General features: G+C 41.1%; 1 protein-coding gene across 1 annotated transcript; it reads right to left on the reverse strand.

Moving 5' to 3' along the window:
* Window positions 1-1,083: 1,083 nt before the first annotated feature.
* Window positions 1,084-14,301, reverse strand: CMAS (cytidine monophosphate N-acetylneuraminic acid synthetase). The gene is given in 9 exon segments (XM_075707114.1): window positions 1,084-1,901; window positions 1,903-2,125; window positions 2,837-2,987; window positions 4,810-4,981; window positions 5,703-5,797; window positions 7,091-7,224; window positions 9,792-9,947; window positions 10,185-10,327; window positions 14,063-14,301. Coding segments are annotated over 9 exon segments (1,362 nt in total). The 3' UTR covers window positions 1,084-1,852.
* Window positions 14,302-18,886: the final 4,585 nt, after the last annotated feature.

Genomic DNA, 18,886 nt, shown 5'->3' on the forward strand with positions numbered 1-18,886 from the left:
CAAGCAGCTGAAACTTAAGAAGAGTTCTTGATTTAAACAGTAAGCTACAAACAGTACTGCCAACTCATATTTCTGTTGTAATTGCACTTACTCATATTTTTGCTTTCTCTAACATGAAACGAATGGGAATCAAGTTCATCACAGTCACCTTGTTTAAAGCTATCTATTCACAGGAAACTCTTCTTGAAATGAAAGTCAGCAAGTTACTTGACAGTGACAAAGTGAAGTAACTAAAACTTGAGCCAATTCTATATGACGTTATCAAACCTGAATTGTGCATCTAATCTGAACTTTTGAAGCTTTACCACATAGTCCAGACAACTAAAATAATTCATCTACCTACACCAAAGTCCGTAGCTCTGTCCAAAATGTGGCTCTCCTGTTATCAAAGTCCATGGGATTTATCCAGCACAGAACCCTAATACCTCACTGAAAGCAAATACTTAAAATGATAACTCAGAGCTGATTAGTACAGTAAACTATTCACCTGTTAACCTTGCTACTGTAGATACGCGGTATCAGTTTATTTCAGTTTAAAATTTCGCTTTGTTAAAGGAAGTAAAACAGAAAGTTCATCAGAGGGTAACATATCAGGTTATATTATATTGGGAGTGTCTAATTAGCAGAGAAACAAAATGAAATGACAAGCCATTATTACTCACCTCAGTAGTAATTGCCCGTGTACCAGAGTATTTTTTAGCATAACCCAAGGCAGAACTTCACTCTCTGATAAATACTAGGAATGAAAACTGATGCATATTTTTAGTGTCAGTTCTACAATTTTTACAGATAGCTGAGTTCTTCAAATCAAGACACAGTAAAAATTGTATTGTACATAAATACATACATATACACCAGCTTAAATTAACATGCTAAAAATCCTCTGAATATATATTTTATATAAACCCACAATCAGCAACTATGTTGGTTTTTTTTTTAAACAGCAGTTACTTTTCCATAAAATAAACATTAAAGATTTTTCTTTAATGTTTATTTTTAATCATTAGTGTTTGTAATAAAGCCTTCATAAAAAGAAACTGAGTTTCTGCAAAGGAAAGATCTCAAAAGTTAATGGGAAATTTAACTCCAAATTTGGCAAAGCATTTGTGTATGATAATTTAAGCACTTCAAAAAAACCCAATATAAACAAAGATAAGAGGCACAATTGCAAATGACATTTAATTATTTATGAGCTTAAAATTGAACACATGCCTAAGTGCTTTTCTTAACTAATACTAATATTAACTGGTTTTACAGTAACTGAGCTGTCTTTTACAAATGTAGGAAGAAGTCCGATAAGTTACTTTACACCTGACCTCTCCAGCATATACTAACACTCTTCCTTACTAGAGACGAATCCTGTAAAAAGCAAGCACACAACTACAACATCGTAATAACATTTGATAGAGGAAGTGTAAACGAAATGAGTAAAACTGGACAGTTTTTTTTTTTTAAAGTCTGAATTACAAATCCTCAAATCATGCAAAATCACCGATCCCTGAAAATATTTGGATTATGAAATAAAGACACATCATTCCTGCACGACAGGTATAATGATTAAGAGTAGATTTGCAGGACACTACCTTTTGTAGCATTCCTTCCATTGCACTTAAATGGCTTTTAAAATAATCATGAATATGATCATGATTATCAGCATACAATCATGAACATCAGCACTTTGATTAAGTGGGACCTTTAATTAGAGGGAAATTATAATGATGATCTATTCTATGATGAAACATCTTTTTAACTCTACTGCAATGTAAAACTTGAAAGATAAGCCATCCTTTGGGATACAGACTTAATGAGAGAAGAAGGGGTGAAGAAGAAAAGCAGGATTGACCCAACTGTGTTACTCTTTTTTCATTAGTTCCTTATTTCCTTTCCTGCTGTTCTCATTTCCCCATTTCCTTTCCTGCTGAACTCACTTCTTCCATTTGCTTCCTTGCAGAGTTCACTTTTTCTAACAACAGGAATATGTGTTCTGCAAACTCCCGCACAGCTCCACAGCCACCACTGCTTTTACAAATATAACCAGCAGCCTTCTGAGCAACTGCACAAGCATCAGCAGGCACACCACTCATGCCAGCTGTCTTCAGGCATTCCACATCAGACTCTTCATTTCCTATTGAGAAAGATGACAGACAATGCAAAATATCACAGAGGAGAAAAACTGAGCAAACTCGGTATTTTTCTGTGTACATAATCTGTTTTTTAAAATTTGTATTCTTCCCACAATTCTCCTCTCAGCAGCTCAACAGCACTTTGTGTATGAGTCAGTTCTCAGAAAATCTTAGTAATACTTGTAAATGCTGATCGTACTTTACACAATCTTCAGGCAAGAGAACAGTACTTTTAAGAGTAGTAAAATTATTTGAGCAACTGCATAAGCATTTGCAGGACACTTAAGCTGTCACTGAAATATAGTTTTGTACAGAATCATATGGCTTTCAGTTTTAATTCTGTCCATTTCTTGTTTCCATTTCAGAATATAATCTATACAATATCCATCTGAAATGAACTAGAATCAGCTCAAAATTGTGAGCTGTAACTGTATGCTTGTGTAATATCAAAAACTTTCCTAAATCTCATTATAAAAACAGCTAAGACTTCCTTTATCAAATTAGACACTGATTCATCAATGCCTTTAGTACTTAGATTGTACCCTAACAAGCCTTAAAATACATACCTGCTTTTGGTGATTGTGTGCTGTAATTTGCACGTCAATCCCATTGTTTAGCGTGTTAACAAAGGGCAAAGTGTTTTGAAGAGCACTATGAAGTTTGTATTTGTGTGTGCTGTATGATATTTTACTACCAAAGAAAAAGGAACTGACCTAAGTAAGCGACTTCTTTCCAGCTCAAACCCATGTCTTTTTGCCAGTCCTCCAGGACTTGTAATTTGTTTGTTGCACTAACTTTTGCTACACATCCCAGCTGCATGGCTGACAGTGTTTTGGAACAATCTCTTTCAGAGATGAGTCGAACCTATTAAAGTTAAGTTAGAGTAAATTCTACATACAAAGAAATAAGACAGAAGTTGATTAATTAAAAAAAAACACAGTAGAAGTTTTGTGGTATCTGAGAGAGCTTCTGAGCGAAAGCATTGAATAACTGGTTTCTTCAATCAAAACTCAGGGCAAAAGTGGTTAGCATCCAAAACCACATTACAATCTTGAAGTTGCTTTGGGAAGGTGAAAGACCATTCTGTAGGCTTCCCTGAGGTTCAAAAAAAGAAATCTACATTTGTCTTTTTAAATGCAACACGTACCAAATAAAATACTGGATATCACAGTACAGTGGCATGCTGACAATCTAGTGCAATATCCTTTAATTAAGCCACAGTAGGGAACAAGAGAATTCCCAAGGAAGAGTTCTGTAATATTTGTAGAAGTAGAATATTATGAAGTATTTTCCATGACATCATTTTATTTACAGTAGGAGCATCATTTACTTCAGAGCATCAACAGAACACTAAACAGACTGAAGGAGCGCAGCACATTAATCTCCCAAAGTTCATTCCAAATTTGAAATTTCAGAAACAATATACAAGGTAGGGTAAAACCAGAAGATTATTGCAGCAGGATTTTTAAAAATCTCAGACAGAATCCCTCCAAATTTTCTGTCCAAGCTGTGGACAAGTTTATCTGCCCTAATTGCTGAATTTAAGTACAGAGTGAACACGAGTGGTGCACAAAGCAAGAATATGTCAGCAACATATACTAGAAATACATAAAGTGCAGCACAAAGACCAGGAGGTTTTTAATGAAAGATTCCAAGTCACAGCAAGTATGGAAATGGGCTCCCACAGGCAACAAAACAATGATTATAAGGTTCCTTCCCTTTTTGCCTCACAGAAAACAAAACTCAGGGAGTTTTGAAAAACCTTCTACTCCATGTCACTCCCCCAAGGCAGCAACAGCTGCATCAAAGTATGTCATGAACTTCTCATCTAACCTGTTATTAAAAAAAAACCCCTACAATAGAGACTCCAAAAATGTATCTGGAGAACTCTACTTGGGGTAGAGCTACCTTTGTCTTATCCGTGCCTATCTCCATCTGTAACAGGACTGAGTTAAGGGTCTTTAAAGGCAGCCTAAATCTGTACTTAGTTCTTACCCATAAAAATTCTTACAGCTATATCAAAGGCAGCAGCACAGACAGAAAAATAGCCAGGAGGCTAATTTTACATAAATGCAAGCAAATATTCAGATCAGCAGAATTTAGTAGCAGTAATAATGGTCAATAATAATAGTAGCAGCCATGTTACAATCTGTGTTGTTTCAGTTTTTCATTTACACTGAATTCTTACAATCTCAAAGCACCTAAGTCATGGTTAAAACAAATATGCAGACAAAAGTGTTTGGGGGGTTGATTTCCCCTCTTTGCCACAATCATGGGTGATCTAGCATGAACCAAGTAATTTGCCTGTGTATCTCTTCCTCTGCTATAGCCAAGAGGTAACAACATATCCCTGCGTGGTACAGCTGACTTCTAATTAATGAGTGTCTAGACTACACAGAACACTATGAGTGGTGCTAGCAAAACACCATAAAAATTTCTTCCCACATTTTTCCAGGACAAAAAGATGCTATAGCTATTATGGATGAGATTAAGAACGTTCTCAAAACACTTATCTTCCCCTACGGGGTCAGAGAACAACATTTGTCCCAGCCCTGAACCAATGTATCATGCTGCTTGATGACAAGTACTCTGAAGAAACTTCAACTTATATGCTGCAGGGTTTTAGAATCTTTTAATGTCCAGGTTACATCAGAAATAAAGCCTCACCCTTCAGAACAACACTTACCTGGATTCCTCTTTTCTTTAATAGATCGATACCAACAATATCTCTATAATCGTAGGAGACCATTTCCTTCTGATCTTCTGTCACATAAATGCGACCATTTGTCAGGCATCCATCAATACTGCAAACCAATAGCTTCACCTCTTTTAATGGCTCTTTGCCAAAATATCCAAAGCTAGACAAAGAAGTTATCTTTTTTAGGATAGAAGTTTTTGCACATTCCAAACCCAAATATTTCAAATACAATTGTGATCTTCAGACAGAAGAATCAGCTTTGAAATTCTTTTTTTCTAATGTCTTTTCTCATCATCTTCACTCTCCAACTATATTCTCCTTCTTCAAAGGAAAAAAAAAAAAAGAATGATCCAAAAGACAGCTCAGTTATGCTCTCCATTTAAAAATTAGGATGAGATTTATTTCCTTAGCATGAAAGGTTATGTTCTGTAGTATTTACTTGGGGCAGGCACGGAAAACATTCCATCTCCACCCATTATTTCCTTAGAGAGGTGCAGAGTAGCTGCAAAGGCAGCTGGCAAGCTGTAATCAGCTTATGCCTTCTACATGAGCACTCTCATTCATGTGCATCAGTGAATGTGGTCCAGACCATGGAAGCCAAGGACAACTCAGACGGAAAAGCCAGAGATGATGCTAACACATTGCTATGGTATAGTGGGGCTTACACTTTTCCCCAAGCTGAACTTTTTAAAACAAAAACAAACCACCACATACAGCAAAGGTAATTCAGACATTTCAACAGAGATAGGAAAAAATGATGGGCGGAAATAAAGTTGTCCAATTATCTTTGATCTTGATTACTTACATTACATACATTATGAATTCACATGACCGTATTTTGAAACAATGAGCACTATCAAAGAAATAAAAAGTGTTTTTACCTCAATACTCTCTGCTCTGCAATAGGCCAATCAATGTCTATATCTATATCCACACTGTGCTCTGCACGCATTTCATAGTAGGCCATTTTACCACCCTAAATAAAATAGAACCCATTAAAATTTTCTGCTTGGGTTAATACAAATACAAAACCGTACAATTTAGTACCATGTAATGAAGGCTAAGTATCTGGTTACACAGCGGTCACAGTAGCTTAAATATAAATGAACCATCAATAATGATGTTTTGCCAGTGACACAGAACCAAGCACTTGAAAAAGCTTTCTATAGGCAATGGTTAATAAGTACTTTCATTTTACAACTAGAGAAAGCATGCAAGAAAGATGTTATGCATTATAGTCGTTACGTCACACTGATTTCACTAGGTCTTTTAATACAGTAAAATAGTAATACCTTTAGCATTTACTTAGTAAGAGTATGCTTATTTTTTGTTTGCTATCTATACACAGACTCAATTTCAGTTGGAAAAATATCCGCCACACCCTGATGTAATTAAAAAAACCAAAAGCCCTGATCCTCAAGAGGGCTCAAGCTTCATAAAATGTGGAATTCAGCACAATTGTACTATCCAGATCAATGCTTGCAAGTCCACACAGCACTAGCTGGCACTGCATGGGTCTGTGCAAACTATAGAGACCTAAAGCTAGTATCTCTGCATTAGTACGGTATCTGGAAAAGAGAGAAATAAGAACCTGATATTTTTGACATACCTAGTAAGGTATTCCTGTTAGAAATATGGAAATATCTACACTGGGCTTTTTTTTCAGTTCTGCTGACAAATATTTGAAATTATCTGCAAGATGGAGAACTTGTCTAGCACAAGAAAACTAAGAGGCTATACTTGTAGACAAACAAAATGAAAGCCAAAGTAAATACATTTGTTCTGCATTACTACACTGGGACGTAAACATCAGGAAAGGGAAAAAGACTGTTTGAGTTTCAGTACAAAATTGGCGTAAGGCTAAACTGGCCAGGCATACAAGTTTATAGATTATATGAGAAGCCTATGACACTGCATGAAGGTCAGCTTCACACCCTTAGCAACACTAAAATGAGTTATAAGATACGCACTTACATCCTGGCAAACTGATGTGAAAATCAGTATTGTACTGTTTTAGGCTTATAGCTATATCCTACTAAATATTATTTGTATAAATTTGTTTGCCATGGAGGATGCTGTTACTGGAACTGCTCTAGCTACAGCTAGCCCTGTTAAGTTACCCATAATAAGCAAACTATCCTGAGGTCAAAGTGCTGTTACTTCATACTGACTGCATCAGAAATAGAAATACATTATTGAATTCAAAACCCTTTATAACAAGAGTAAAAGATGTATTATTCTAAAGAGCATGAAGAACAGAAGCACTAACCTGCAAGTAGCCTTTCTCAATCAAATGCCTCTTGGCAAAATAAAATGAGCCATTTTCGTACAGCTCCCCAGGCCAATCTTGCCTCCGGTAGCGTTTTGCTGGATTCAGGTTTTGGGGCTCTGTCATTTTGTTTTCTGTTAACAGAGAAAAATGACAAAATAAGTTTTCCAGAATCCCTGTTCAGAGTCACTTAACTTTCTTTAAATAGCTTTCTGTTGAAAGATTAAGGACACAATTCAGTCACCAACTTCCTTCATTACTGCCTCTCGCTGCTTAGCTTTATAAAGAATCACTGAATTTCTTGCTTTCTTGGAACTGCGGGTAACAAACTGGAGGACTGCCCTGCATTTCTAGCAGAGGAAATTTTTCATACCAACTTAGAAAAAAAACAAACCAAAAAACCTGAGAGGTCGTCAGTTCCAAAACTGGTTACTAAAAAGAGTAGGGGGGACATTCTTCTAGACTGTCCTTGCCAATGTGAAAAAAATACTATACTCTTTCCGTACTCTACCTCCTAGTATGCAGCAGGAAGGAGTTTAACTCACAGTGAGGGTAAACACAAAAAAACCATTCAGCTACCTACACCTAAAACCAGGAATGCCCTGAATGAACTCCGAGAGCTGAGAGGACCAACCTGAAATCTGGAAGGTGAAAAAAGAGCATATGAGAAGAAATTTTGTCTGTGAAGACATCTTGGCACTTCCCCAAAATACTTCCTATTTAAGGATATACATTATATTAACTTTTCATAAGTGGTTTAATCAGTGTCCACAAATAAACAAACAAGTGTCTTCGAATAAACATGATCCCATAAGATCCCATATTGTTATCAATGCCAGTAGTGCACGCAGCAGAAACTGAACCAGGGACCAGAGACTTATCCTTATGCCACCCAAATTCAGATGCACAAAGCAGCTAGAATTCACCAGGTCTCATGATCTAGGAACCATGAAAAAGTTAGGGGGCATTCTCAAACACTCCAAACATCCTGAGGCTTTAGTATATATATACTCACCTTTAATTTCATAAATACACTAGAGCTTTGTGCTCAATGAAGTAAACATTTCCAGTCAGAGAGAGACACCTTTCTCTCTCAGCGTGCATCAATATTAAACCTTAATGCATAAGGAAAACAGAAATACACAGGAAAAGATATAAAATTCTTTTAACATAATCAGTACTTTAAAGCTGACCTGGGGTGGGGGTAGGGGGCAGAGTACCATATTAAACTGTATAATGCTCCTGCAAATCACTGTTCACCTGAAACACCACACCCCTGAAAGACCATCTGCTTTTACCTTTAAGCTTCTAATGTTTGCACAATGTGTTCCTTGTTCTCCTCTCGTATACTCCTTGTAACTGAGTGATTCTTTATCTCTCGCCACATTAAAAGACTTTAAATAACATTTTATACTAAAGAATTATTTGGTTTTTTAGGTAGGCCTTGAGACTTTTCTGTTTTAATAATCTACCTGTAGAGACTAGGTGGCACACAATCACTTCAGAAAGCCACATGGTACATCCAAATGAGATTTAGTCTTTCACAGACATCCATTCTAGCATCTCAAGATGTGAAGTGGACTTTCACTGGGTTGCCTGAAGTGCAATTCACAGAACCCTAAACAGCCATACACGATTTCAATACTCCTCTTTTACTTTACAAACAAACTGTGTCATGTTATTTCTCCTCTTATGAGGAACAATGAGAATGTTCAAGTTATCTGTTCATTCTAAACAAAGGCCTAACTTTTATTTCCACTTATCTCTAATACCAAGCTTCATTTATTTTGCATGCTCTTTTACAGCATGACGCTTTGTAAACTCATATAAAATGCTTCAGATTTTTTTTTCATCTCAACAGAATAATTGTCATATCTGAATAACACATTCATTTTTAAAAAATAAAAATAATGATGTAGCAGTATCTGCACTAGCCATTTTGAGAAAAAGAAGCAAACATTTCTGCTTTAATCGCAGAAACAACACCAACATAGACTGTGTGAACAGTTCTTTGTACAAGGACAAAAGGTACTTCTATAGCTACAACAAGGTACAATCTTTATTTGTAAATGAAGAATTCAGTCTTTAGTCATCTTGCAACTGTAGCCGAAAGACATATTTTCTTGGGGAAAAACAGTCATATTCTTCTGTATGAGCTAATTAACATGAGTTCAGCCCTCATGACTCAAAGGCAGTTTGCAATTTGACATTAAGTCAGCAGGCAAATTAGCAGGCTGAAACAAACCCTAAGTCTCCAGGCTAAGAAGTTGCCATCCCATGTTCACTAAGACTTTACCTCATATTATTTGTCATTTGTTAGCTACTGCATAGTAAGAACAAACACTTTCCTAGTTAAGACAGGACCTCAGTGTCATGTCTACATACACATGGAATACCCACCAAGCACAAGTTAACATGTAAAGTTTGTGGGGCCTATATTTTAGGCCTAGACAAATTAATAGCACTTTAATTTTCAATACCTTATCACTTCTACAAAACAATTACAGCAAGTCTGACCAATGATTAGCAATATCAAAACAGCACTCCTTAAAGGAATTTCTAAGCCATCTCACACCTCTCCAAGAACTCAGCCCCTGCCTCTGGTATCACTTGCTAATGTAAATATCATGGGTATGAAAATAAACCATTTGAAAAAGTTTTTGATTAAGTATAACTGTAACCAGAAACGGCTAAATATTACCTCCTTTTTTTACCTCGCTCCATCTAAATTGATGCCGTCTCACAACAGAGAAGACAGAATCAAACCCTTCCTTCTGGATCAGATCTGCCACTTTTACGAGATCACTGGGATGTAAGCAGGGAGACGTTGCTTGTATATTTCCCACAATATCAACCTCTAAAGAAAAACAAACAAACATTTATGAAACAATGAATATTTTTAATACACGCAACTGCAAAGTATGCTATGAGTGGATGCTACAAACAAATGGAGACTCTTTCTAGCTTTTATTTACTAAAGGCTTTACTTATTTTTCTAAATACTAAGTGGCTTTACTTATTTTTCTAAATAATAAGTGCATCATCCCTCTGGGGCTACAACATAAAAACTCAGAATATTTCATTACTGATTTACCATGATGATGATTAAGAAACTCTCTGATAGCTTCTAGAGAAGTTGAGGAGTCTTGAGATACTTCGGGGCTTCTGCGGTGAACTTGAGCACCAAACTGCTTTGCAACCTTCTCAATTTCATCATGGTCTGTAGAAACCCACACACTGTTGGCAGACGGTGACAGAAATTAACATAAAGAATAAATCCCAGCATTGTTGACTTGCCTGCCATAATCTGACCTGAACAACACCCTGGCTTATATATGCATTACACCATGCAATGAAAGGAACTAGTTCTTAGATTTGCATTGGTAAAACTATCCCTGTTAGTCCAACAAGCAACTTTTAACAATAGGGATAAAACACCCACACTCACTACATTGTAAAATCTCAAGCCTGGGTTGCACTTCAACTTATTACCGTAGAGTGCTTGATCTACCACATATATAGGAAGCTTAAGCAACATAAAATTCAGAAGTGTTACCAGAAAAATCCAGTGTTAGTGCACCACTGTTAGGCATGCTAACAGATCAATGAATTGTGAATTGGTTGAATGAGGCATTCAAAATCATCTAAGAATTCAGAAACAAGGCTGACAACAAGCAAAACTGCCACACAGTTAGAAGATTAGCTTATTCTACAAGTGTTTTAAAGTGTGTCAATTAGGCTCCATACAATCCCAGGCAAAGAGCTGTTCAAGTTACAATCACATATGTTTTGGCACAGAAAACCTTCAATACTGGTAAAGCAAGACTGTGATTGTTCAGGGATAATAAATTTATGAAAGAAAGGGCTAAGTCTGAGTATTATGTGATGATAAACACTGGCTGAGCACTGTGAGGCCACTGCTGCCATCGTTGTGACAAAAAAAATGCATGCAAGATATAAAAACAAAAATTATGAAAAACAACCCTTCTTCTCTCAGCAACACTGGCATTCTCAATGCACTGTACATAGCAAATGGTGCTTTAGTTAAGTTTTTCCATCCAAAGACATAATGGGATCATCAGAATAAAAATATGTATGACAGCAACAGAAATGTCAACTCACACCCATGTGAACAAATACAGAAGAGGTATTTTAAATAAACTGCTTCAGGCTGTTTAATAGACATACCTGTCAAATGTACACTCCCCACTCAACTAACAGAGTTTTGTTGTGTAACATGTACCCTGTCAGCACAGCTGTTGCAAAGGGGACTAGAAAATCTAGTGCACTTCCATCTAATGCACCTGTTATGCCTCAAACTGCGAAATGGCCTCAAGCTGCATCAGGGGAGGTTTAGATTGGATATTAGGAAAAATTTCTTCACAGAAAGGGTAGTCAAGCATTGGAACAGGCTGCCCAGAGAGGTGGTGGAGTCACCAGCCCTGGAAGAGTTCAAAAAACGGGTAGATGTGGCACTTCGGGACATGGTTTAGTGGGCATGGTGGTGTTGGGTTGATGATTGGAGTGATGATCTTAGAGGTCCTTTCCAACCTTAATGATTCCTAGTTTTTACTTTCATTAAAAAATAATCCAGCTGCCAAGCCAGGAAACATGAAATGGCTACTCTACCCTTAATTGATTTAGTGGTGGAGTTGGTAGTGTTAGGCTAATGGTTGGACTGGATGATCTTAAAGGTCTTTTCCAACCTAAACGATTCTATGATTCAAAGTTGGGCTGCACAACCCTAACTGTCTTCTTGTTGGGCAAATGCAGATGCCAAATAGAAAATTAGGAGGTCACTCAAACCACCATATCCACCACAGGTCATTAAGCAATATGCATTCACATGCATTAAATAATTATCAGTAATCTAGGTCAGAAATATTTCTGACTTCTTCTTTATTAAAAATAAGTAGTAGTCAGCAATGCTTCTTCTGCTTTTCAGATCCAGTAAAAAAAGATTTTCCAGAATATATAATGGTACAGCAGCTATGAGTTACAGAAGGCTCATGCTTACTTCCAGCTCTGAATCTAGCTGGGCGACATTTCTACTTGACTACATTAAGTAAGTCACTGCTCTGAAAATAATGCAGTAGGTTTGCACTGGGAACTTGCACCTAGGTATGCTATATACCAAGTGCATCCTAACCATGTACTGGTTTTAATTTAGTATATCAGTACATGTGTAGAAAATTGTCAGTTTTGTTCTGGCAGAAAAAAGAAATTTGTAATGCCCATATTCTTAACACTAACAACATACTTGTTTCTATCAAGCTCTAATTATTGCTACCAAAGTTTTGTGCACTTTGCCACAAACTGAGCTTCTGTGTCACGTGGACATGGTTATTTCCTTCCACTTGACATATACGAGACTGCCTCTGACGTGCTGCGTCCAGCTGTGGGCTCCCCAATACAAGAAAGAAAAACCTGAGCAAGCCCAGCAGACGGCCAGCACAACGACTGGGGCCTGGGAGCACAAGCATACCAGGAGAGGCTGAAAGAGCCATCTTCATTCAGTCTTATGAAGAGAAGGTAAGGGGATGACTTTATTGCTGTCTTCAAGTACCTAGTGGGCAGGTAGAGAGAAAACGGAGACACTTTTCCTGGACAAGGGCAGTAAGAGGACACAGACACTTACTGTAAGAACAGAAGTGCCAATCAGATATCGCAAAACAATTTTTCACCATGAGGGCTATCAACCCCTGGAACCGGTGCCTGGAAAGGCTATGGGGTCTCCATCCTTGGAGACATCCAAGCTCAGCTGCACGTGACCCTGAGCAACCCTAAGCAGCCCAGCTTTGTGCAGCAGGCAGGACTGGACAGCCACCAACCAAAGTTAGCCTGCAATTCAGCGATGCACAGATTAGCTACAGCCTGGCAGTTTCATTTAATGCAGCCACCTTAAGAAAGTAAAAACATCAACACTTTACTAGCAAACACCGTCAACTAGCAGCCCCCAACCACGAATCAGAACAACTTTAATTTCAAGCTCCCGTGTTGCAAGACTTTGATTCCTGCTTTCCTTCGCAGCTCACCCTCACCAGGAAGGGACCGCGGCGTTCACGGCGGGGCACAGCCTGCTTGCCCTGCACCACGCCCTGCCCTGCCCTGCCTGTCCCTTAACCTGGTGCCACGTTAACGCCAGCCCCTTGCCTTCCATGAGGATCCCCTGCTACACCCCTGCCTCCTTCACGAACCCGAAGGAGCAGCTTCAGCCAGGCTAAAGACGCTGCAGGGGAGACCAGCCGCCCTCCCCACGATTTGGAGGGCCACCAAAATGATCCGAGGGCTGGAGCACCTCTCCTACGAGGCCAGGCTGACGGAGTTGGGGTTGTTCAGCCTGGAGAAGAGAAGGCTGCGAGGAGACCTTATTGCGGCCTTCCAGTACTTAAAGTGGCCTATAGGAAGGATGGGGGCAATCTTTTTAGCAAGGCCTGTTGTGACAGGACAAGGAGTAATGGTTTTAAACTAAAAAAGAATAGATTTAGACTGGATATAAGGAAGAACTTTTTTACAATGAGGGTGGTGAAGCCCTGGAACAGGTTGCCCAGGGAGGTAGTGAAGGCCCCATCCCTGGCAACATTCCAGGCCAGGTTGGACGGGGCTCTGAGCAACCTGATCCGGTTAAAGCTGTCCCTGCTCACTGCAGGGGGGTTGGGCTAGATGACCTCTAAAGGTGCCTTCTGACCCAAAGCATTCTGCGATAAGCAGCCCTTCAGCCGGGACTCCGGCGCCGAGCCCGTCAGGAAGGCGCCGGCTGGGCGGGGGGGGGGGGGGGGGGAAGGAGGGCTGCCCAGGAAGCGGGCAGCGGCCGTGTGCCCCCCCCCGCACCCCCCCCCCCCCCCCGCGGCCCCTCGGCAGCCGCGTCCCGGGCCGGGCCCCCCCTCCTGCCCCCCGGCACCCGCGGCCCTGACGCCCGCCGAGGCGCCCGGCCCCACCCTCGGGCGGGCAGGGGAGAAGGCGCCTGCGCACCTGTGGAAGACGCCGGCGTCGCTGGCGGCGCGCAGCACCCAGCCGATGAGCGGCACCCCCGCCAGCAGCTTGATGTTCTTCAGCGGGATCCCCTTGCTGCCGCCGCGCGCCAGCACCAGGGCAGCCAGGTGGGCGCGCGGCCGCCCCTCCCCCGCCGGCAGCCCGCGCGAGCCGCCCGCGCCCGCCTCCATCGCCGCGCTCCGCTCCGCGCCCCCCGCCGGCTGCGGCCGCTGGTGCATGCCGGGAAGTGTAGTCCTCCTCCGGGGCGGGGCGCCGGCCCTGCCGCGCCGGCCGGCGGGGAGGGCGATGGCGGCTGCCGGCGGGGAGGGTTCTGCCCCGCAGCCCGCCGTGCGGGAGGTGGGGGTGAAGGCGCCCGTCCTCCTGCCTGTGAAGGGAGGCCGCGGTACCCCTTTTTGGTACGGGGGAGCCCGCAAGGCCCTGTCCTGGGTGGGGCCGGGGGGGCAGGCGCCCAGCGTCCCCTCAGGTAACGCTGCCGAGGCGGGGTGGAGGGTCCCCAGGGCCCCGCGTGTGGCCGGGTAGCTCTATTCAATGCTTTATGCACGTTACCAAAAGAAAAAAAAAAAGGAAAATCTACTCAAAAGTGTGGCTGCCTTTCCTGTCGGCATGTTGCCTCAAACGTATCTATTTTTTTCTTGGATGAAATGGAAATCATAGAATCATAGAATCGTTTAGGTTGGAAAAGACCTTTAAGATCATCCAGTCCAACCATTAACCTAACATTACCAAGTCCACCACTAAACCAATTAAGGGTAGAGTAGCCATTTCATGTTTCCTGGCTTGGTGGCTGGATTATTTATAATGAAAGTAAAAACCAGGGATCATTAAGGTTGGAAAAGATCTCTAAGATCATCATTCCAATCATCAACCCAAACCCACCATGCCCACTAAACCATGTCCCGAAGTGCCACATCTACCCGTTTTTTGAACTCTTCCAGGGATGGTGACTCCACCACCGCTCTGGGCAGCCTGTTCCAATGCTTGACTACCCTTTCCATGAAGAAATTCTTCCTCATATCCAATCTAAACCTCCCCTGGCGCAGTTTGAGCCCATTTCCTCTTGTCCTGTTGCTAACTACCTGGGAGAATATAGTGCAGGACTTAGTTAAGACAGGATCACAGTTAGGAGTGGAAACTAACACATGAGAATTTTAGACTATTCAAGGTAGTAAATAACACGCAGGCCAGATAAGAGGGTATTAGCAATGAATGCCTCACTAACAAGTACCTCCTCAAAAGAATGCAAATCTGTAGAACTTCAAGGACTCGCAATGGAAACATCCTTCTACAAAGAAGGTTGTAAAGATAAAGGAAGGCCACAAATGTGAGGCCAGCAGTGATAAAAGGGAACATCTTGCCACAAGAAGGTGCTGAAAAACTGGACAATTGCCGAAGCACGGTAACTGGGGGAAAGGTAATTTTGGCAGGGGGAGATTGCGACCACCGACTCAATTGAGGGATGAAAGGAGTACCCCGCCCCCCCAGTTCTGAGCATGTGCAGCTTTAAAATTAAGCGGAACAGATACAGACCAGTGGAAGAAGAGGATGCTCAGTCAGTACAATGATTATGTATTAGGCACGGTGTGTTAACTGTCACTTATAAATGTCAAAATGAACTTCAGTAGGTGTGCTTGATTTGTGGAAATATTCCACCTTGCACCCCGCACAGAATAAGACAACGTCTCCTCTCTAAACATCCTTTGTGTGTTTGGGGAGTTATTTGAAATTACATGTAACAGGCACATGCGACATGGCTTTAAGGTGGTTGGCTCCAGCACTGGGAAGCCCTCACCGGCGGGAGCTGGGCGGGCACGGCAGCCGGTGTCCGGAGCGCTGCACAAGCATCAGCCGACTGGATCCGGTCATAAATCCTGAGACTCCAGTGGTTTCTCCGGCGTCATGCCCTTCCCGCGTGAGGAGTCCCGGCAGAGGGCAGAGTCGTCACACCGGAGCCTTTTTACGTGGGAAGGGAAACCTTCCCCCACTCCTCGCTTCTGTTTTCCACCTCCTGAAGAGTGTACTAAAGCATAGAAACACCTGATGTTAAGTTATACGAACTCAGCTATAGAAACCGGATGGCTGCACAGGGATTTGCTTTTTAATGTAATTTGGAAAATGGAAAGTAGAGGCCATTGAACAGTATGTAAAGTCACTCACGGTCTCAGTCCATAATGGAAATGTATCACATGCAGTTCACTGAAGCCGTCCTCAGGTTACTTAAGATATGTTGCAGAGCAGAAGGACCTTGTCTACCACTTGCAAAGGAAAACGCTCCCAGTTATACTCAGCTGTAGGCAGGCATTTAAGAATAATAATCATTGGGGGTTTTGTTTTTTCTTTCTGAAGTGGACATCTGCTCAAAGAAACCCAGCAGAGGTAGACAGCTTGCTCTTCTACGATGCAGATCAAGGCAGCACCTTTCAGGCCTCTTTTTTTTAGATGAGATCAAAACAAGTAGCCGTAACCTGCTAAGTACCGTGTTTCCTGCAGGCCACTTCCCATGCACTTCATTGTGAAATTTTTTTAACTCTAGAGTTTCAAGCCTTTGTCACCTCTAAGTTCCTACCTGTTCAGCGCTACGCTTCTGTCAGAGGTTGCTGTGCCCACAACAGACTGAGTTCAACAAAACATGTGCCTGAACAAGATCACTTCAGTGTAAGGTCTGGTGGTCTTGGTGAGAGCTGCCAACTCTGCTGTACAGGCAGGAATCTCCAGGAGGGTCTAAAGAAAAGTGCTGTCAGTGCTAACTTTGTAACGTGGCACAACTAGTTTAGTAGATCCTACCTGTCAACCCTTTCAGACATAGATATAACAAAAAGGAATACCAAATGCCTGCCAAACTTCTGAACAAACACAACAGCTACAAGGGTGCACTTCTGCTGCAAACAAAGGTCCTTTTTGTTGAGAAGAAAGACACAAGTACTTTTGAGGTCAGTTTTATGGACTGACTTTCACTCTAAACCACATGATTTTGTGCAGTTCTCTGGGAAATTCCCTTGAAGTAGCCAGAGATGGCACCTGTATAGCATATTATGTTACAAAGAAAATATACAAGCCTTTAACAACTGAAGAATGAGAAATCATATGCTGTATTAAACCTCTTTCAGAGTTTCTTAGATAATTGTTACAATATTCAAAATACCTAAATGTTAAGTAGCAATGGGTTGAAAACAGCTGTATTGACATAATTCATCCAGTGGTTTACTATGACCTAAGATTTGGTTTTGCAAGAGCTGTTGCATAGCCAGACACTTCCAACCTCTGTCTTTGCATTTGGCTATATCTGCCCAATTGCAGTATCTTGCATTTATTCCTACAGCAATCAGATCTGTCCCTACCTTAAAATATTTTCTCACATTCCTCTAGTTTATTTACATGAAAGCTATGTGACAACTCATCAAGAGTTTTACTAAGCTTAAGATACATGCTATCTACTCCATCTTCCTCTAGGCACAGGCCTGGTTTGGCAGATTGAAATGATACTGATTTGACTTGTTCTAGGTAGGTTATTATTGACTGCTATTAATTGCTTTGATTTCTTTTATGTGCTTACCAAAACTTGATAATTTATTCCAGCGTTTTTTTCCCAGGATCAAGTGTTCGACTAATGGTTCAAATGCATCTGTATCAAAATTTTAGTTCAGATCAAGAGCGCACTTCTGAATTGAGTCTCAAACCACATAAACTGTTACTGTGTCACACTACTTAGCAGATTGTTCCCAGGCTCCTCCTTTCCCCCCATTTTTAAGATAGGGAGCATTTGACACTTTCTAGTCTCGGTAACTCTACCTGGTTCTGAGATTTCATCAGCCAGTTGCTTCAGTATCCAAGGATGAAACGCAGCTCTGAGCTAGTTTGAGTACATATTACTCACCTAAATACATTCTGACTCGTTTCTTCCGTATTTGTACTGACGTCTTGCTCCTGAAGGGACTGTGTGGGTAACAGAACTCAGTGAGATAAGAACATTTGCTATGCTAATAATAGAGCAGCAGAGAACAAGACAAAGAATATAATGCTTTCCGCTTCTTTGGAACATGTACCCTGTTTTATGTAATCATGAAGTGGGCTGCAGGCACAGGTTTCCCAGCATGGAGGAAAGGGTTTCAGCTTTCTCATCACCACTGGCTAGTGCAGCACACGTTCCCACATCACATAACGTGGTCAAGGTCTTGTGACTGTACAGCCTGCCTGCCCCTAGTCTTATTGTGCCCGACTGTCCCTGAACAAGTAGGGCCAAACTGGCTCATTTCAAGGAAATACTGATATACTAGTACAATTAGTGGGAATAAATCTATTTTAAAAACATGTTCCATGCCATATGATTCCACTGGGGATAATAAAATCTATGAATTTCCTTTCTGGCCACTGTTCAGTTGCTATAAAGTATCACGTTGTAGTTTCTCTCGAGAAGGAAGTCCATTCATTCAAGTCTGTATGTAAGAGCAAGTGGACAAAACTGGAGGCATTCAGTAGGTCTGTGCTGAGGTGTTACTGTGATCACTGTTCAAAGGTTATAATCTACTAACAGGGAGCACATTGTGGAACTTAGGCTATTAATTAGAGAAATGTTTTGTTATACAGTGTGTAACTGCCATTAATGTGTATCAGGCATAGCTGAACAAGAAACCTCACTAGTAATGACAGCTGGGGTCTGCTTTCAGACTAACACCCTCTAAATTGCCAGTCATGAGATCTACCCTGTCCTTTCATCTTCTGAATTGCCAGTCTTGAGATCTGCTCTGCCCTTTCTGACGTTCACACAGGTCACAACACTGTGCTTAGGCTTTAAGACAGGAAAAGTAT

This window comes from Pelecanus crispus, chromosome 1, assembly GCF_030463565.1.
Source record: "Pelecanus crispus isolate bPelCri1 chromosome 1, bPelCri1.pri, whole genome shotgun sequence".
NCBI lineage: Eukaryota > Metazoa > Chordata > Aves > Pelecaniformes > Pelecanidae > Pelecanus > Pelecanus crispus.